This window comes from Drosophila subobscura, chromosome U (genome assembly GCF_008121235.1).
Source record: "Drosophila subobscura isolate 14011-0131.10 chromosome U, UCBerk_Dsub_1.0, whole genome shotgun sequence".
Classification (NCBI taxonomy): domain Eukaryota; kingdom Metazoa; phylum Arthropoda; class Insecta; order Diptera; family Drosophilidae; genus Drosophila; species Drosophila subobscura.
The window spans coordinates 3,496,494-3,517,203 of NC_048534.1; the positions used below are offsets into that span (position 1 = coordinate 3,496,494).

Consider the following 20,710-nt stretch of genomic DNA (forward strand, 5'->3'; position numbering starts at 1 on the left):
GCAGACAGTAAAAGTTCTACACGAGAGATGAGGCAGCAGCAGCAGCAGCAGCAGCTGCAGTTATTGTTTTAAGGCGAAGCAACTTTTCCAATGAGCAAAACCCAGGCACTATGGAACTTCACAAATGTTTGTCGAGGCCCCGGACTACTGGAAAGAGCGCTTCTGTAGTATGTAATTAGAGTTGGAGGTTGCTTTTGGGGGTATACATTCAGAATGGAGAAAGTATTTCAATGAAGGAAAATGATAAATGTTACTTTAGTGCTTCCCAAAAGTGAATTTTACATACATAAATGGTGACTGAAAAATAACTAACGAATTGGTACTCTGTGAATATTTGTGGAACAACTTCTTATGCTATATTTTCGGGGAACTATTACTGGGAATAAGAGTCACTTTTCAAGCCGCCTGACTATATTCAAAGACCTAAAATTGTACCATTTTTGTGGTATTATAAATGGTTAAAAATAATTTACACAGAAAACTGATTGATTGCTTAATTGGTGACCCCGATGCCGCTAAAACCTCCAAGTAGGCAGTTTTTTGGGTCTTTATACAAATATTTGTATCCTTCTCTAAGTATAACTATAATTTCAGCTCTCTATCTTAGGCTCTAAGCAGGTTTCTGACTTTTCTTATTCATTTTTGTATGCCTAAAAAATATTTTTCCTTAAGGAATCATTTTCTTTGCTTCGACGCTTTAAAAACTAAAGTAAATCAGAAGCGTCAGCCTTGTGCCTCAGCTATGTGCACAGAAAAACCTGAACCCCAAAAATCCCTTTTGCCTTCAAACCTCAGGAGTTGGCTGCCGTTTCATTGTTGCCACAAGCACCGGCACCAGCTACATCCACAGACCCTTCTCCATCTTTGGACCCCACTCTGCTCCAGCCATGAAATAAGATAGAAAGCTGGAAAAGTGCAGACGAAAAAAGATGCCAGGTGCTGGGCGGAGCAAACTATTTCGTCCCCATTCCAGGAGTCGTTTTACGTTTTTCGGAAGAAGTCTGCGACTCCTGGCTCCTCTATTTATTGTTTGTTGCCATGTAGTCTGGAGGGCTGCATGTCCTGCGGCAGGCGGGGGTCTGTAGCTTGTTTGAAATTTGACGTGTGTGTAGTTTGTGCTGACCATAGGGCGAGCAGAGGGCGAGGCAGTGGCTGGCAACCATAGATGCGCCAGAGTGGGTTGGTAGGTGGAAACCATCGCCAAGAGGTATGCCTGGCGCCTGCACTTATTTGTGCAAATTTATATGCAAGCTGCTGTTGCAACGGCAGCAGCAGCAGCAGCAGCTCCAAAAATGTTCGTTTCAATTTCTCTTTTCTCTCTTTTTTTCGTTTCTTCTCCTTTTTTTTCTCTTTTACTGGCACGGCTTCCCCTTAACAAATTGATGAATGTCTCGGTCCCGGTCCCTGGTCCTGCGACTGGGGAACGTTCTTTGTTCGGAAGGGTTTGCCAGGGCACAGACAGACTCCTGGACAAACTTTAGTAAGATGAATGTTTGCCCAGGCAAATGACAGGCAGCCAGCCAACGAGTAGCTTCCATCTTGATTTTTGAGTCCATAATGACAGCAGCAGAGCCAGGAGACACGGAGGAGGTGAGCTGCGGAACGGCTCGAAGGCCATGTAATTGGTTAGCACTCCAAAGGAGTGGCCACACTCGAGACTGCCAGTCAAAAGAACCTTTTTTGGGGGGTTAGAAGTGGATGCGTGAGAACAGGGCAAGTTTAGCAAGAAATAGTGTGAAATCTGAGGGCTAATGGGAGAGTTTTAGTTTTAATTTAGAACGGAATCTACGTGGAATCTATTCTGTGCTCTGTTCATTCCAAAATTGATAGCCATTGATTTCCGTTTAAGCAAATAATATTCTTTGTATTTTAGATACTATCGACTATTAAATGTCGATATCTTCACTAAACCATTGAAAATTCGTAACTGAAAACAACGAGATGATGGTTCCTTTCAACGTTTTTCGCCCACTCTTCCAGTCCTTAAACACTGATAGATGATAGTTATAATAAAATCTCCTATCCAAAGTAAGCTAAAACCCTCAACGATACTTATTGTAGCCCAAAGCCCATCCCATAGCGCATTCCTTGACCAAAAACATCTCTAAACTTTATCAATAAGAATATATTACGAGTATACATCATGCAGAAGTTGCACCCGTCAGACACTCTCAACCCCTTTGAGATCACTCCAAAGATCTGCTGCGATATTCATCGCCCACCATAATCCCACACCTAATCCTCCGCCAGCTCCACTTCCAGGGCCAAAAAAAAGAGCGACAGAAAAAAAGGCCATCAAAGGCAACGTCCAGGACAAGCGTAGGAAGAGAGCGGGGAGTGGAGAGCTCAGGTAAGCGGAGGAGTAGAGGTGTGGAGGTGTACCCCTGCACGGTCTCGGTTTGCAATTTTACAAATGGATTTGTTGTAATTTCTTTTGCCACAGCACCTGATTCTCACATAGTACGAGTGCGGAGAAGTAGTGCAAACAGAGGGGGGGACAGACACACACACAAAAAGTAAGCGTAAAAAGGAATAGAAAGAAAGGGGATATGGCAGAGAGAGAGAGAGAGAGAGCAGAGAGAGCAGAGCAGAGCAGAGCAGAGAGCCAAAACAGCAAGCAAACAAAATGGAATAGAAAAGAGAAAACACTAAAAATGAAGGAAAGAGGCATAAGCCGGGAGGCTGGGAGCTGGGAGGGGAGTCGCCGCCGCCACAGAGAGAACAACTTTTACACTTTACACATTTTCACATATGAAAATATTTTTTGTTCGCAAGTTTTTATCACTAAACCTACGACTGTGCCATCCTCTACTCCCCCTTGCATAGGAGCTCCTATTCCTCATTCTCTCCGCCTCCACCATTGAGCGGGGCACAAAACATTTATGGGATTTGTGTTTGCCAGACATGTTTGCATTTTGTATATGCGATATGTTTGAAATATCCCCACAGTTCGTTTTCTCTGCTGCTGCCATTTCGTGTGTGGCAAGCCAAAGGATACCAGAGACACAAGGAATCCACAGGATGGCACTCTTTTTTTTTGTTTTGTTCTTTTCAACATTTTATTTTCCATCTATTTGCTCTAAGGTAAGCGCCGCCTGGGTGTGTCCCCGTGTCTGTCTGTGTCTGCTCTGAGGCTTGCTAAAGTTTCCATTTTCCCCCTATATTATTATGGGTGAAAAATGTTTGCTCATAGAGTAGTAGGCAGGAAGCTGAATGATTAGCATTTCGGGCAGAACCTAGTGCCACGCCAGGAAAACTCTGCCACGGCAAGATGGACTCTCTTTTAGTGAGTGAATCACAGGGCAGAATTGGGTGTAGAATTTTAGATTTCATTTAGTTGAAGGTTTGAACTGTTTTAAGTACATTTTCAAGAGAAATTTATGCAAGTTGGGCTACAAGTTTTTGAATTTCTGGTGTAGAATTAGGATCTTTAAAGATCTGCACAATCTTTCTACATACTTTTAACCATTTTAAATGCACTCAGGGAACCTTTAAGCATTGAAGCACTCTGCAAATTGCTGATTTGATCATGATCCATGATCAATGCGCCCGATCTATGATCAAACTTCTCCATTTAATAGCTCTGGCAGCATAATTCTAACCCTTTAACTATTTTCCAATGAATTCTCCTTAAAAATGCTTACCCTTGCCGCCTTTTTGTTTGGGCTTTTTATATCCCTTTTTCACATTTGCAAAACTTCTGTCTGGCAGTAAGGCCTTGGCCCCTGATGACAAATTAGCACTTTGCGTGTCACTTTTATTGCGCTCCCTTTCAGCAGCTGCTGCAGCCAGAACCGAACGAAACCGAACAGAACCGAAAGTTTTTTCATATCTACGCGAGAAGTATTCATTATTAATATCCAACGACTCGCCAACTCGACCCCCAGAGTCACCATAATGACCGCAAAACACTGGCTCGGACTCTGACTATTGGTCGCCGCCTGCTTGCCCCTCTGGGGAGCTGTTTTTGCTGTTGGTTGTTGGTTGTTGGTTGTTGGTTGCTGTTGTCGTCTGGCGGTTGGTTGGCGCTTTACAAATGACTTTTATTCACGTTAGCGGCGGCGTTTGAGTTCGTCGCCAACTTAAGTCATAATTTTCCATCATAATTTTCCCATGTAAATATATTTTTTCTCTTTCTATTTATTGTTTTGTTTGTTCCTTGTGTCCTGTGCGCTTTCATGTTCTTGTTATGGTTGATTAGTTCTATTTTCTGTTGTTGCTGTTGCTCTTTCTTTGATTCCTTTTCTACCCTTAGGAATGTCTTTTTCGTATTTTACTTTTGGCCATAAGCAAATCGAGGCTATGTTGACTTTGTTTTTAGTGCCCGGGCCTTGTTTGCGATTTATGTTGAGATTTCTTAATGTTCCCAACACATTTGATTGATGTGCCTCGATAGATTGTTGATTGAGTGTTAAATGTTACAGTTTTTGGCTAGGAGAATAGGGGGAGCTTTATGACTTATTGAGTGGTGATCCCAAGACGTTTTTTGCAGCAATTTAGTCTCGAGATATCTTCATGAATCCATAAACAAACACAACACTAAAAAAACTCTTTGGTTTCGCCATGCCCACACAAGAAATAAAAAATCCAAAAACTCAACAAATACTTACCTGAAAAAAAAAAATAATCAAAAAATCAAATAAAATAAAAAACCTGTTCGCCCCACATCCGAGGCGGTACTAAAATGATATAGAAATCGCTGAAGTCCCACAATAAATTCCGACTTGCAACACAGCGGCGGCGACACCTGCAGCACACACAGAAAAATCAAATGAAATGAGAGCAAAAAATACAACGGAAGCAATGCATTTTCGATGGATATGTTTGGAGCTTTTCCTTCTGGTTTCTGGGATTTATTTTTTTGGGTGGTGGCCGCTCGTTCCCTTTGTAGACCACTCAGATTACAGAGACACGGCCGAATGTTTAGTGCACCCTCATGCCCTGAACTTATGGGCAAGACCATTCCATTTCACAGTGTATGGTTTTTTCTTGATTTTTTGTGTTATTTTTTGCGCTATTTTTACACAGCAGGTGGCGGCATGGGCCCTGTGAAGTGGCACCGAACGACAACGATATAACGACACAGAGAGCCAAAAGAACGTGACCAAGGCCTGACATATGGACAATACCACGTTGGGTTACCCTGCACTGTCGTTCCCTGTCGTTCCCGCCCATTCCCTGCAATTCGCTGCCTTTTCTCCACTTGAGTCTGTCAATAAATCAGTGAACATTTGTCATGCACACGCCCGCTGCTCTGCCGCTCTGCCGCTCTGCTCTGCCCAAAAATCAATACTCCACTCTTTTCCCGCAGAGTCTTTCGCTTGTCTCTTTCTTACGGGTTTGCGTTGCTTCGTTTCGTTTTTACCTGTTGCGCAGGCGCCGCTTTGCAATGTTTTTATGAGGGTCCCCAGTCGCAGTTCCAGTTCTTCTCAGCGCCTAACCCAATGATTAGATTAACAAGATAACACACAGACCAGCTCACACAGCAACAACAATAAAACTGAGCAAAAGAACAGCTACAGCTACAGTTAGTGAGTGACCATTGGATTGGTCAGTGGAGTGGAGGGGGAGTGGAGGGGGAGACGCGGTCCTGCACTGCACTGCAGCAGACACATAAATCATTTTTGTTTATTAATATCTTTTTTCTCCCTCCTCTTGTTTGTTGCGTCTTTCCTTTACTTTTGTTGCTTTTTTGCAACTTTGTTTTTGTTTTAGTTTAGTTTAGTTTTATGAAAATCGATTTACAAATATATGTACATATATGCAGGCCGCTGGCTGACTGCCTGGTCGGTGCTCTTTCGGCATTGTTTTTGTGGTGCCCAGTAGATGTGGGAATTTTTATTGTGTTTTTGTACCCGGTACTCGAAGAGTAAATAGGGTATGTTGTATTTGTGGGGAATAACGGTTGTATGTAACGCACAGAAGGAAACGTTTCCGACCCCATAAAGGATATATATTCTTGATCAGCATCAATAGCCGAGTCGATAGAGCCATGTCTGTCTGTCCGTCTGTCTGTCCGTCCGTCCGTCTTGTTGAGCGCCTGGATCACAGAGACCATAAAAGCTAGAGGCTCCAAATTTTGCATCCATACTTTTGTATGCTCGCACTGTTACAAGTGTATTTCAAAAATGAGCCACGCCCCCTTCCGCCTCCGCAAAAGGGCGAAAACCTCCCAAATCTACAATTTTGAAGATAAAGGAACACTACGTAACGTCATTCCGTAGGGAATGACCATATCTATCAGATCACCAAATTGGGATCCAATTGGACCGTTATTATAGCCACAATTAAGAAATTAATTTGCAGTGGCTAAACCTACCCCGTCCCGCTGCTTATATTGATTTTTAGCATATTCGCAGCTTCGCGCAGTTTATGGCCTCTGCCCCTGACACGTCTCTGCCTCTGCCGTGTCTCTGCCGCGACTCTGCCATGATTCTGCAGTGCGTGTCTCTAGGGGAGGGTGGCGAGCTAAAGGAGTTGGCGTGAGTGGTGTTGTTGATGTAGATGACAGATGAAGAAAAAATTTGACAAATAACTGCTAAAGTGCAGATGTAGTACTGAGTGCCGGGTATAAAAGTTGTGACGCGTAAGAAGCGTCTCACACGTCCCTTCTCGTTGTATTTAGTTTTGCTTTTGCAGCAGAATAGAGGGTTTATATATGTTGTCCATCGATTCTATGGAGAATTGATGGACTTGTATTTATACATATGTAGAATAATTGTTTAGTTCCAGTTAACAATGATTAAAATGTAAAATACACAGGATACATCAACTTTTATAGAAAACCTTCATCAATGCATGCCAACTAGACAAAATGTGAATAAATAAATTTCCTAATAAAAGGTAGGAAACTTAAGGAAATAAATAAATGAACATGAAAAAATATCAAACAAATAATAGATACATAAATAGCTTCAACGAATAAAACTTCATAGAAATTCATTTTGTAGCATTGATCAAATATTTAATCTTATATAGAGTAGAAGTCCACGCTTCCTACATTCCTGCAAGTATTTCCCAAAAGAGCAACACGCTTTCCACACTACCTGCCCCTACACCTGCATTTCCTCATACTTCGTACCCAAGTACCAAATAGGCTCGTACTTTATTCTAATTTGTTGAATAAATCATTTAAAAAACAGCTGAAATTCAGTAAACCAAACAAACTGTTTCGAACATTTCGTTAATAGCAGCACAAAAATGTTAATTGAAAGATAGACTCACAAAAAAACAGGCCGAAACAGACGAACTAAATTTCCAAAATAAATATTCATACAAAGCGGAGAACGGGACGGGAGAAACAGCAGGTAAAAGGCACGGTCCGGTACGGTCCGACAACCACTTGAAGGGAAAATCAGATAAACGAACTTTGAATTGAATTGAATTTAGTTGGAAGACGATAATGATGATGATGATGGTCTCGAGAGTTTAGGAATTGAAATTATTATAATGCGTTACACATTGTGTAGGCAGGCCGAAACGAAATCTTGTAATCGGCAACCAAATCGGAGGAATATCTCTTTTGAACAGCGTTAAATTATGCATCAATTTTTCACTGCGTGTTCCCCTCTTGAACATTTTCAATTCCCTATGTTATTTTTCACTAATTAACACAAAAAAATACAGAAATTTGTAGAGAGCACCCGCCGCACGCCCTCTAGAGTGTGTGTCCATCCGCTTACCGCCTGCTGCGTTTCGCATATGAAAATTGTTTAATAAATTAATTACTGCCAAAGATAAAATCGAAAAAGAGACAAGTAGCTGGAGGCTTCACTCGTAAAACTACATTTTGGGGATGCCTTGATTGCAGGCTCGAGAGTTTTAAGTTGGTGGCAGGTTTTTACCTTTAGTTGGAGGCTGTTCCATATCCCCCTTTTGTGTGTGTTTCAGAGAGGGTATGTTGGAATAGAAGTGAAGAATGTAACTTTTAGCTGGAAATTAAAATTTTAAATAAAACAAAATTATTATCTGGGATATTAAGATGTAACAATTGAGAGATTTAGTGATTATATATAAATTATAATGTAACCATTAACATTTTGCTCTAGAAATGACTCGAAAGTTCTGTGTCCTATTATTTCTATATTTTTTTCTGTGATTCGCTTCGAAGAACATTTATTTATTGGTTCTTAAATCCTTTAAATCTTGTTCTTAGGCTCCATATATGTATGTATCCATTTCTTCCCCTCCACAGAGCATTCCCCAGTCGCCATTGTCCCCTCTGCAACTCTCTCTTTCCCACTTTCTTAAAGTATTTGATCTTAAGATCTTTTTCTCTCTATCTCCTTGGCCCTCTTGGGCTCTTCGGCATCTCCCATATCTTCCCGCACCTAATCTAAATCAATGAAAATTATTTGATTAAATTGTTTTCTCTCTTCCGCTGCTGTTGTCTTCATTATGGGAACTACTTAGTGGGGGAAATACGTACATATCTATGCCTTGGGTGCGTCATAAAACTCAGCAGCAGCAGCAAGCAGCAGCCTGCTATTTGTTGAGTATTTCTCTTTAGAATTCTATCTTTTTAATAGACAATCAGATGCAAACACACGCACAGACACTTCCACGCAGCGAGAGTATAGAGCAGCAGTGGCGCAGTGGCACTTGTTCTAAATTAATCTTCATTAGGGTCACTTAGACAATAACAAAAAGCAGAGTAGAGGTCGTCCATCGCTTTGGGGGTACGTACTGCGTACTACTACGAACAGTATGTTGCAAGCACTAGACTCTGCCCCAGCCCCCAACCGCCTCCGTCGAATGAATGGCGCAAACTTTGATTGAATTTTCATTAAATTTTTGCGCTGCGGTTGCCATAAATCAAATATTTCAGCTAGAGAGAATGTTGTCAACTTTTCACTTTTAATTAGTTTGGCAGTTGGGTGGAAAAAATATTTTTTAGGTCATGCCCCGACACACACAGAGGCAGCCATGCCCCGTGCCCCGTGCACCGTGTGGCATGTGGCATAAATCACAAATTCACTTGCGCAAATATTTGGAGAACATTTTTCACCTTCACCTGCGTGCTGCGAGGGTGACTAAAAGTTGCGAAAATATTCTGTCATAGCCGCAGTGTACTGTACTGTGTACAGTGAAGCAGCGGAGAGAGTCCTGTGGCTTGAAGGCCTGCGGCTGCCTTTTGCTGCATCATTTTGGGCGCTTTGACATGGCTGGAATTTCCTCAAACATTTGATCAATATTTAAAAGGGTTACAAAAACGGTGGTCAAAATTCATTTAAAAATTTAATCAAATTCTTGGCAATCAAAGGGATCTCGGTGTCACGCCAAGGAACAAATTCCTGAAGAAATTTAAGAATTTAAACAGAGGAATAGCAACAGTTGCAAGTGCATGCCTCCGGGTGGCACAAACATGCTAAACAGGCGGGAGTTCTATCCTCCCGCCTGTCTTCCCGTCTCACTGTCGATTTTCCATTGCAGACATGTAAATTATGTTGGTTTTTGGTCAGTCTTCAGAGGGAATTCGCAGGCGGTGTCTGCTGGTCAGTACGGGCAGTCCGGCAGACAGAAGAGTGCACAGGGAGTGGTATTCTCTGTACCACCTTATCGCATTTTCTGGGGGGAGTATGATGCCGTTCTTCTCCCTTTTAGGGGGGTTTGTTACTGCTGTCTGCTCTTCTCACTTTCTGTGGCGTCTCTTTGTCTCTTCTCGGGCTTTCTGTTTTGCGCAGTCTGTTATTGTTTCTACTTTAAGCGTTTCTAATTTTTGGCATTCCTGCTTCGGGTTATAAATCCATGTAACATACAGAAGCAGGCTCACTCTCACACCTCACTCTGGATCTCCTTCCATGGCCCTCTCCCAGGCTCTCTTCCAGTGAGATTTGTAATTGTTATACCCGGTACTCGAAGAGTAAATAGGGTATATTGCATTTGTGCACAAAGTGAATGTATGTAACGCACAGAAGGAAACGTCTCCGACCCCATAAAGTATATATATTCTTGATCAGCATCAATAGCCGAATCGATTAAGCCATGTCTGTCTGTCCGTACGTATGTCCGTCCGTCTGTCCGTCTTGTTTGTCGGCTAGTTCTCAGAGACTATAAGAGCTAGAGCAACCAAATTTTGGCTCCAGACTGCTGTATGCTCACACTGAAACCAGTGTATTTCAAAAATGAGCCACGCCCCTTTCCGCCTCCGCAAAAGGGCGAAAACTTCCCAAATCTACAATTTTGAAGATAACAGAAAACTAAAAACGCCATTCCGTAGGGAATGACCATATCTATCAGATGACCAAATTGGGATCCGATTGGGTCATTATTATAGCCACAATGGAGAAATTAATTTTCAGTGGCCAAACCCACCCCGTCCCGCAGCATTCACACTCTGCTTCGCGCTGTTTATGGCCTCTGCCTCTGCCCCTGACACATCTCTGCCGCTGCCGCTGCCTCTGCCGCTGCCTCTGCCTCTGCCGCGACTCTGCAGTGTGTGTCTATAGGGGAGGGTGGCGAGCTAAAGGAGCGTGTTGGCGTGAGCAGTGTTGTTGATGTAGATGACAGATGAAGAAAAAATGTAAAATTTGACAAATAACCGCTAAGGTGCAGATGTAGTACTGAGTGCCGGGTATACAAGTTGTGACGCGTAAGAAGCGTCTCACACGTCCCTTCTCGTTTTTTTTAAAATATGAAAACTGCCAGCTCTAGTGATAAAATGTCTTTATTTTCTGCAGTTTTATTTATTTAATTTCATATTTGCTCCACTGTGTCCAGCCCTAACTTAATCTATCTGAGCGCTTGTGGCAAACCATTTTTCTCTTTTTATTTGTTGCAAAAAGCTTGCGATAAGCTTTTGGTCTTTACAATAATATGAATCATTATCTTGGTGTTGTTTAATCATAATTGACCCTTGGCATTGAGTCAGTCGTGAATTGAAAGAGCCATCGAAGAGACGTCGGAGCTCAGAGAATATTCAGAATTTATTTGAAGATGGAACCAAACACCAAAGATGGCATTACCATCCGCATTATGACTCTGGCGGACTACGCGACCTTCAAGCACCTTTTCGAGGAACAGTTTATCAAGGGCGAGCCCCTCTTTGATGCCATTAAGGGACCCATTGATCCCGAAATGTGGAATTTGTATGATCAATATCATGAATCCATGGTTACTGCCGGCACCTGTGTGGTGGCCATCGATGAGCAGAATGAAGGACGTGTTGTGGGCTTTGTGCTGGCCGAAGGACAGACCATTGATGATGTGGAAAGTCATCGCCTAGAGGCGGAGAGCATACCGGAAACTGACATCGTAGGCCACATAAGGCGCATACTCTGCAAAGTGGAAGCAGAGGCGAATATCTACGAGCGATATGGCGTTACCAAACTGCTGTACTCCCACCTGACATCTGTCGATGTGTCGATGCGGGGCAAGGGTTTGGGTACGCGCCTAGCCACCAGCGCCATGGAACTCGGACGATCTAAAGGCTTTACCCTGATGACAGCTTTCTGCTCGAGTTTTTATTCGGCGCGACAGAAGGAAGCATTGGGCATGGAGTGCATTTATTCAATGAAATATGAGGACTACAAGGACTCTGAGGGTAAAGTGGTTTTTACACCACCAGCTCCTCATACGGAGATACGAGTAGTGGCCATGAAAATATAAGTGATCAACCCCTCCGACAATATCCGAGAATTTAAACAGTAATAAAAGAGTTGTGAAATAATAATTCCACGTTAATTGAAAGCATAAAATGGATGAATTGTGAAGTTGAATTGGACTCTGTCAGTCCAGTCTACAATCTAAATGACTTGCTTTATTGTTGGAAAAAAGCTTCTTCAAAGTAGTTGCTGTTATCATGAATCTTTAGTGCATAGAAACTCGCTATCGTTTAACTAGCAAGATTTTCTTATCATTATGGAGACCCCCGAGGCACTTGCGTTTTGTTTACTACTACTTCAAGTCATTTGTGAATTGAAAGAGCTACTCTACAGGCGCACCCGCATAAAACATGCAAGAAACCACAAAAGATGGCATCACAATACGCACCATGAACCTGGAGGACTATGAGAGCATCAAAAGTGTTTTCACAGAAAGGTTTTTCAATGGTGAACCCCTCTTCGCTGCCATTACTGGACCAATAGATCCAAAGAGATGGAAACGCCTCGATGAGTATCATGAATCATTGATTGTGGACGGTACCTGTGTCGTGGCCATCGATGAGGAGCAGAGTGGACGCGTTGTGGGGTTTGTGCTGGCCGAAGGACAGTGTCCCGAAGATGTGGAGAAGCATCGCCAAGAAGCCGAAGGTAGTGGACACATAAAGCGTTTACTCTCCAACGTGGAAGTCGAGGCTAACATCTACGAGCGTTATGGATTGTCCAAATTGCTGTACTCCCACTTGACCTGTGTGGATGTTTCGATGCGGGGTAAGGGACTGGGTAAGCGTCTGGCTAACTGCGCCATGGATTTGGGGAGATCTAAGGGCTACCCCCTGATGGCGGCTTTCTGTACGAGTTTTTATTCGGCGCGACAGAAGGAGGCATTGGGAATGGAGTGTATTTATTCCCTGAAATATGATGACTACAAGGATGCAGAGGGTAAAGTGGTATTTGTTCCGCCAGCTCCTCATAAGGAGATACGAGTAGTGGCCATAAAATTATAAACGATTCTCTCTACGACTTGCTTTAGTTAGTAATAAAATGTAAATGTAAATAGTGGATGAATTTTGTGGGGTAGAAGACTCGCAGACGAATGCCTAAAGCTTGCCCAAAGCTTTGCCAATCGCACGATCTTCCAGCTGTTCCCAGCCGAAGGTCTCTCATTGAGGTAGTCCACACACAGAGCAGTGGGTCAAATGTGTGCCACGCCATCCCCAAAGTGGAGCCTCAACAGCAGACACACAGAGGCACGCACACACACCAACATGCAGCTGTTACGTAATCAACGCGCAACAAAAGCAAAGTCAATGTCGCAATGGGTAGTGGGTAGTGGGTGGGAGTTCGCACATGTGTGTGTATCTTGTAGATACTTTTTCGCATGTATCGCATTGCCTTGCCATCGCATGTGGTTAGTGTTACGCGCCGCACCGCTCCGCCGTTGGATTGGATTACAAACACAATAAAATAACAATTAGTCTTAGTGCGAGGCGAAGAAAAGTGGAGCAACAAAACCAAAGTGAGGGAAAACCCCGAGAAAAGCAGCCAGCCTGTCAGCAAGCGTTTGCCTTGTAATAGTAGAAGATGGAAACGGAAGATGAAGGAGGGAACAGAGAGAGGGGTGGTCCCTTCAACACGAGCAAAAGTTTTTGGCTAATGTGTGGAGCGGGAGTAAACGATGGAACTTTAAGAATTAAAGTCTGGGATGGAGCGAGAAATGTGTCTTATAATTCATAGTTGGTGGGTGAAATATGTGGGAAACGGTTAAAGATAGAACGGCCACAATATCGATTGAAGCAACCCAAAATCTATAGAAATGCTTGGAAATAATTCATAGAAAAAGGTTTGGTTTGAAGTAATGAAATGTTAGCGATAAAAATCGAAGATGGAAAAGGGCACAAATGTTGTTTATGAGTTTTAAACAGTATTTTTTCCGCATATAAATCTCTTTTACAGCTTATTTCACAACAAAAACGAGAAGGGACGTGTGAGACGCTTCTTACGCGTCACAACTTTTATACCCGGCACTCAGTACTACATCTGCACCTTTGCGGTTATTTGTCCAATTTTACATTTTTTCTTCATCTGTCATCTACATCAACAACACTACTCACGCCAACACGCTCCTTAAGCTCGCCACCCTCCCCTATAGACACACTTTGCAGAGTCAGGGCAGAGTCGCGGCAGAGGCATCGGCAGAGACGTGTCGGGGGCAGAGGCCATAAACTGCGTGAAGCAGAGTGTGCTGCTATAAGCTGCGGGACGGGGTGGGTTTGGCCACTGAAAATTAATTTCTTCATTGTGGCTATAATAATGATCCAATCGGATCCCAATCGGATCTGATAGATATAGTCATTCCCTACGGAATGGCGGTTTGGGATTTGGGAGGTTTTCGCCCTTTTGCGGAGGCGGAAGGGGGCGTGGCTCATTTTTGAAATACACTGGTTCCAGTGTGAGCATACAGCAGTCTGGAGCCAAAATTTGGTGGCTCTAGCTCCTATAGTCTCTGAGAACTAGCCGACAAACAAGACGGACGGACGGACAGACGGACAGACAGACATGGCTCAATCGACTCGGCTATTGATGCTGATCAAGAATATATATACTTTATGGGGTCGGAAACGTTTCCTTCTGTGCGTTACATACATTCACTTTGTGCACACATACAATATACCCTACTTACTCTTCGAGTACCGGGTATAATTACGAAAATCAAAATTTTCATTAATTGTTCGTGCTTTTAAGACTTGAAATATGTTTTTTGCTTGCCTCCCTCATATTTTCTCTTCGTGGAGGAAAGCTTTCCTGCCTGCGGGAACATTGCCTGCAATTTCTCACGTACAAAAATTCGACACAAAAGTAGAAAACACACAAATTTTGGTCTAACTAAGCTTTATTTCCATTCACAGTGCTTTCTAAACTGTTTACTCGTTCTACACTCGTTCGTCAGAGCCGTATGCCCATGACACTGCCCGTTGTGTGCGGTGCTGGCGGTCGCAGCACCACTCTACCCTGATCATCTTTGTAATCCGCGTAGATCTGCGAGTGTATGCACTCCATTTGCAGGGCAGACATGAGGCGCGTGGAGTTTTGATTGGTGCATGTGGAGACCATGGCAGGGAAGCCCTGTTGTCGGCCCAAATCGATGAGAGCGGAGACCAAGCGGGAGCCCAGACCCTGGCGACGCACCGAGGAGTCGACGCCAAGAATGTACAAATACAGGGCGGTCTCCACGCCGTAGTGCTCAAAGTAATTGGCGCTCTTCTCAATGCCAGAGAGAAATTTGTGTATGTGATGCAGCAGGCAGGTGGGTTCCAGCTGCTGTGCCTCCGCGAAGTGCTGCTCCACGTCGGCGGGCTTTTGGGCGCCTGCCAAAATGACGCCAACAATGCGATTGCCGTGCGCCTCATCGATGGCCACCAGGGAGAGGCCCTGCGGGATGAGCGACAAATGCAGCTCCGATTCGGCGGGTATGACTGCTGCTGCATCCTGGTCCTCTTGCGGGGTGAGCATCAGGGGTTCCTCTTTGAAGAAATGTTGAGCGAGAAATGCCTCCACCGCGTTGTAGTCCTCCAATCGCATGACGCGTATGCTGATGAGCGCTGACATCTTTTCAAGTGCCTTCGCGCACACAAACTGAGAGAAATTTCTCGCAATTTACTTGCTTTATACTTAACATGCCCAGAATCAGAGAATTGCGAGCGACAAAAATACACTCTCATTGCACACGGAGAACATTTTGCTCGGAGCTTTTTTTTCCAAATGTGCGGCGTGGTGACCTTCCCCACACCACCAGAGCACCACCCCCACCGAACCTAACGGCGTTGCTCTTATCAAGAAGCTTTATTAATATATATATTCTGTATATTGTATACGTAAGACACTTGTTTGTTTTGTCTTGCTTGCTTTTTGTTTGCGGTTGATTGAGGTTGAATGACTTGCGGGCCGCCCCCCAGCGAACGAACATGTGCCCCACGAACATGAATAATTCTCACACTCAAACTGATGTTAAATTTGTGTGTGTTAAATTGAACTTTAAGCAACTTAGAGTTCACTCAATCCGGAATAAGGAAAGTGACTACGAAATTATATCATTTGGAGGGTCTAAAAGATCTTTAGCGAAAGTTGAGTCAAGTTTATGGAACCCAAACGTTATCTTTGTTGTGACTATACAGATAGGTGAGGGAGGTCCATTTTTAGAACTGTGATAAGTTAGGATTATGAACTTGATCTTGTCTTTTTTTTGCACATAGAAATGTACTTCAACCGGCATCCCGGTTCTTTTGTCAGCTATTTAGATCCAGTTAGTTCCAAATAAACCTGAATACTTGCGTTATAAGAATGAAGCGGAATTGCAACAGAGTTGGTAATTTAATTTAGTATTTTCTACAGGTCATAAGATATTATCGGGTCTTCTGAAGAGTTTGGGGTTTATTGGAATTGCAGAGAGATTGCTTAAAGTCCTACCTATGGTCACGTCTTAATTTTAAGACATTTTGTTTATGACGGCATTTATTCTGTTTGATGGAAAAAGATCAATTAACAAAAATAAAATATAAGTATAAAAGTAACATCTACTAAAAATAGAAATTTTCATGTTTTGTCTGTTTAGAGGATTTGACAAAGTCAAAGTCATAAAATGTTTGGGATAGCTTTAAGCATTCAATGCTATTTTCCTGATGATTCTTAAAGGAAAGCTTCCAAAAAAAAGAGACTGCACGTGATTCATTTATCTGTACCATTTGTGGAATTTAAATGCCATTCCAGTCTAATTGCAACTAAAAACAATCACAATTAAAACCCGCTTTAGACTCTGCTTAACAGGTAGCTCTAGTGCCAAACATCTTCTGCCTTTTGTTTACCTTTCAAATGACAAAGAAACAAATTTTAAGCTAAAGTTGAACCAAAATTTGGAACAGGTTTTAGATTATTATAGGAAGAGAGGGAGAGAGAGTGAGGGCCTGCTTAACTTTGGATATCGCATCGCGTGATTCGATATGCAAAATGTCAGGTTGTTGGTTTCCTAGCAGAAGGCCGCCACCCAGCCCCTCACCCCACACAATACAGGCCTTGGTGGAATCCTTCAAATAAATTATGAATCGCTTCGGTGCTTAAAATGCAAAAATGCCAAGCAAAATGCAGGTCATTAGTGCAATTTAGCCCCCTGTCAACCTCAACCCGACCCGCAAATGAAATCATAGTTTAGCCCTCGCACGCTGCCTAACCCTCTCACGCACACAATCAGAGCTCCTGCACACTCGATCACCCCCTCTGCTCCGCTCCATGCATCACACTTGCACGCACTCATTAACCCCTTGTCGCCGTCTGTTGTAAGTTTTGCATCTACCCCTGTCCCTCCCCCTTCTCTAGTGACCAGCGGAGGCTACTTTGTTGTCTGCTTTGTTTGTTGCTTTATCGCGTTATTTCAGCATTTCATTTGACCCCCGCTCTCGCCACCGCTCCAATTCAACTCATTCGCTGATTTGCAGCTGGCTTGGCTCTCCTCTCTCTTTGCACTCTTCGGTCTTCCCCCTTCCTAGTCATCGCAGTGTTTATGCTTTCTGACGAAGCCTTCTCTTCTCTCTGCCTTACTCCCTCCATCGCTCGCTCTCTTATCATGTCAGTGTATGGCATTTTGTTCTCGTTTTAATAAAATCCCATTTTTCTATGTTTTGTTTTTGGTTTTTTATGGGAATTTAATTAGATTTAAAAGCCATAAACAAAATTCGGTCTCTAATTGACATTGAAGATCGGGTTTTTGGGCTCTTAAAGATACGTTTATTAATTTACACTATTTTTAGAAGGGTATTGTCATATTTAGGAGGAGAATCTGCAATGCTGTAGGTATACCCTATAGGGTATACATAAGTATATTCGATTGGAATGAAAATGAAAGGCGATAAAGAAAAATCTTTATATAAAATTAAAATGCAAAATTTATTCAGTTTCTTTTTATTTTCGTTCAACTCTAGTACATTTTTCAAAGAAACAATCTCAAAGAGTATCTTCGCGTTCGTCTACCTATATTTTCTAGTTTTCCCATTTTCCATTAATTTTTCCGTGTGCTTTTCCCTTTGGGTAATTGTTTTTAAATTATTGGCATTTAATTTCATTTAATTGACGTCACTTTCAATGTTTTAAATTGATGAAACTGAAACTCTCTGCGCTTGCCCTTCGCAAAGAAAACAAATTAAAGTTTATTGAAATCGATTTTCACTAAAGAAAAGGGCAGCAGGAGAAGGGGCTGAAATTTGTTGCCATTTTTTGTAGTTGTTTCCAACGTTTCAAGTTTAATTTTCGATTTTTTCGATTGTGTTGATGACAACACACACACGAAGATCGTGGGAGAGGATTGGAGTTACGTGACCCGCTTAACAAATTTGTGCGTGCTGCGAGCCACCCTGCCATTCCACTTAACCCATGAAAACTCACCACTCCCAACCACCCGCAAGCCCACCGTTCAACCTCGTTTATAGTTATTGCAGTTTTATCTCCAGTTTCGGACCATTTCAAAAGTCACTTTTACCGATAGATACTCGTGCTCTGCGTACTGGCAGTACTCTCTCTCCTTTAATTAAAAGCAAATGCGTTTAAGAGTTTGAATTTTATTTCTGGGAGTGGTTTAATGGCTGATGATGGGCATTTCCCACGCTCCCCAAGTTGACCAGTTGTTGGCACTCGCCACTCTATTGACTCTATGAATATTCAAAGAAATACTCGTACCCATTTCAAAGATAGATTTTCATGCCCATTTGTTTGCAGTTGGCGCTAAAATTGTCTATTTTGAATGCTCAGGCATCTTGGTAGTCAGTCACTTAATTTTCAAGGCTTTAATTAGCATCTTTTGGGGGTCTCTCCACGCTGCTGACTGCCTCCAACTAATGAGAGTTTGTTGTGTGTTCAAAATACGACTGAATGATGGGCCTTAAGCCATATAATAACTTCATCAACCCAAAAAGCCACCAAAGTTGCTGTCGATAAAAGGTGTAAACTTGTTGGATTATGTGACAGATTGGAGCTTTTGTTATGGAGAGACTTTGGAGCAGTTGCTTGAGGATTAAACGATGTAATCGATAGGAAAGGATTGAATTGGAGTCTGGCTTGCTGTTAAAAGCAGGCAGAAATCATCTAACTTGAGGTAGTTCATGGAATATGTGTCGTTTTTGCTTGGTTTAATGATAGTTTTCAGCTGTGGAACTGTGGAACTTCCAAAGGAATACAAGAACGAGAGAGATTTTCCTGGTATCTAAATAAATTGATTTCTTGTTTTGAGTATTTGTCACATAATTGGGCTCTGTTTTGACTATTAAACTTAATTTAATTTATATCTGCCATCCCTATAGCTCACATAAACCATAATCAGCCATTGTATTCACATTGTATTTAAGTCGAATTTGGTTCAAATTATTGTAATTGTATTCCCACTCTATAAGTGCCTGTGCTCTACTTTCATTGATTGTCTCACCAAAACACTTTTGGTAACTCCCATTTCCCAAACACTGCCACTCCTCCACTCTATACTTCCCGACTTGCCACAGTTTTCATTACAATCCTCCCAACGCAAACCCCTCACGAATCAGTTGCAATTTGTACTTAATTTGTGCCTTAAAACTTTTCATTTAATCTACACCCGCACACTCCACACTCCACACTCCACACACCCCCACCCACACACAGACACAGACACAGACACAGACACCAACCATTGCCCAAATAAAGATAAACTTTTTCGGAAAATGCCCAATAAGAGGAAAACCGAAAAAGCGAGATACTTCGCCCACAGAACTTTGTTTGTGTATTTTTATTTTCACATAATTAAATTGACATTAGACATCGTTTAACTTTTAAATGCCGCTTAAAAAAAGGGCGCAAAATGTTACACTCTAAGCGGGAGGGGTGTGGAAAATTGTAGGGTATAATTCTTACCTGTTTTGGGTAGATGGATCCTTTCATTAGATGGTTATCATTTTGTTTAGACTGTTGCATGTGGCGAGAGACCCCATCACGCCTCCTCCGCCCACACCTGTGCCTTCCACACACACATACACACGCACACGAACAAGCACACGAATAGCCGAAAACTGAATACGAGACGATCTACGATTTACGATTTACGATTTACGATTGACGATAACCGACAGGCGATGAGGCGATGGGCACGATGAGCGATTGCCGTCGATGGGATTTGGGGAAGAAAATTGCGACGCCAATTGCGCGACACGTTACTCCAGCAAAAGTTTCGCAACGACTACTGGCCCGACAATTGGAGCTGCCTCAACGAGCGCCACAATGTCATCCACATGCCACACAGACACAAGGGGCAAGCAAAAACACACACACCATAAGGGGAGAGGGGAAAATTGGACGTAGAACATTTGCGATTTCCTCCTTGCTGCGTGACGTTTCCTGCTGGCTGCCGTGAAAGAGAGGCAGTACGAGAGCCAGGAGAGAGTTTTATCAATCCATCCTCGTGTGTGTGCACCTGTAAGAGGCAGCGGCGGCGGCGGCGGCGGCATTGAGTACCGTTAGCGCAACTCAACGAAGCCCAAGAGAGGCCGGCAGCAGCAGCAGCAGCAGAGGTAGCAGCAGAGACTGGGAGAGCGAAATGCATGTGTGGATGGCAAGTGGATCGTAAAGGGAGAGAGTCTAATGAGAGAGTGGCCTGAAATGCAGTTGCTGGTGGGGGAAACAGGTGAGCGGCCTCAGCTACACCTATGCCAGGAATTTGTGAAATATATTTTGTAAATTCGTTAAATGTATTTCCATGTTAAATAAATATTTAAATAATTTAAATATTGTTTTTATAATTTTGCATATTTTTGTTATATTTTCTGCTTCCGAATTGCCTGTTTACATTTCTGCTACCTGCCTCATTAAATATTTAAAATTATTGATTACAGTTCTGGACGCTGCCACACCGCCCACACAAACAAAACACACAGAACTTAACGCTACTTTGTATTTACTTCAAAGCGGCAGAAGAGAGAGGACAGTGAAAGAGAGTCAGCGGCAGAAACTCTCTTTGTGTTGTGTGTGGAATGCGTATAAGACGGAACGTTGTGGGAATTGGAACACACATTCTGTGTGTTGTGCTGCTAAGAGAGTTTTAA

The 20,710-nt window shown here is 42.8% G+C and overlaps 4 protein-coding genes across 4 annotated transcripts in view; 2 read left to right on the top strand and 2 right to left on the bottom strand.

Annotated features, from left to right (window-relative positions):
- LOC117902351 (discoidin domain-containing receptor 2) overlaps positions 1-19,836 on the bottom strand; it is a 148,500-nt gene extending 128,664 nt beyond the window's left edge. The window contains exon 1 of the mRNA XM_034813662.1: positions 19,527-19,836. The gene's annotated coding sequence lies outside the window, so the exon portion shown is untranslated. The remainder of the gene's footprint in view (positions 1-19,526) is intronic.
- Positions 10,871-11,663, top strand: LOC117902358 (dopamine N-acetyltransferase-like). The gene has a single exon (XM_034813670.1). The coding sequence runs from the start codon at positions 10,936-10,938 to the stop codon at positions 11,605-11,607; it is 672 nt and encodes a 223-aa protein (XP_034669561.1). The 5' UTR covers positions 10,871-10,935; the 3' UTR covers positions 11,608-11,663.
- LOC117902360 (dopamine N-acetyltransferase-like) lies at positions 11,927-12,632 on the top strand. Its single transcript, XM_034813672.1, has one exon. It carries the CDS (start codon positions 11,954-11,956, stop codon positions 12,605-12,607), a length of 654 nt encoding a protein of 217 aa, XP_034669563.1. The 5' UTR covers positions 11,927-11,953; the 3' UTR covers positions 12,608-12,632.
- Positions 14,520-15,245, bottom strand: LOC117902359. Its single transcript, XM_034813671.1, has one exon. It carries the CDS (start codon positions 15,207-15,209, stop codon positions 14,547-14,549), a length of 663 nt encoding a protein of 220 aa, XP_034669562.1. The 5' UTR covers positions 15,210-15,245; the 3' UTR covers positions 14,520-14,546.
- Positions 19,837-20,710: the final 874 nt, after the last annotated feature.

Bases quoted from the DNA above. Each gene is read 5' to 3' on its own strand.
- LOC117902358 (XM_034813670.1), top strand. From the start codon at position 10,936: ATGGAACCAAACACCAAAGATGGCATTACCATCCGCATTATGACTCTG.
- LOC117902360 (XM_034813672.1), top strand. From the start codon at position 11,954: ATGCAAGAAACCACAAAAGATGGCATCACAATACGCACCATGAACCTG.
- LOC117902359 (XM_034813671.1), bottom strand. From the start codon at position 15,209: ATGTCAGCGCTCATCAGCATACGCGTCATGCGATTGGAGGACTACAAC.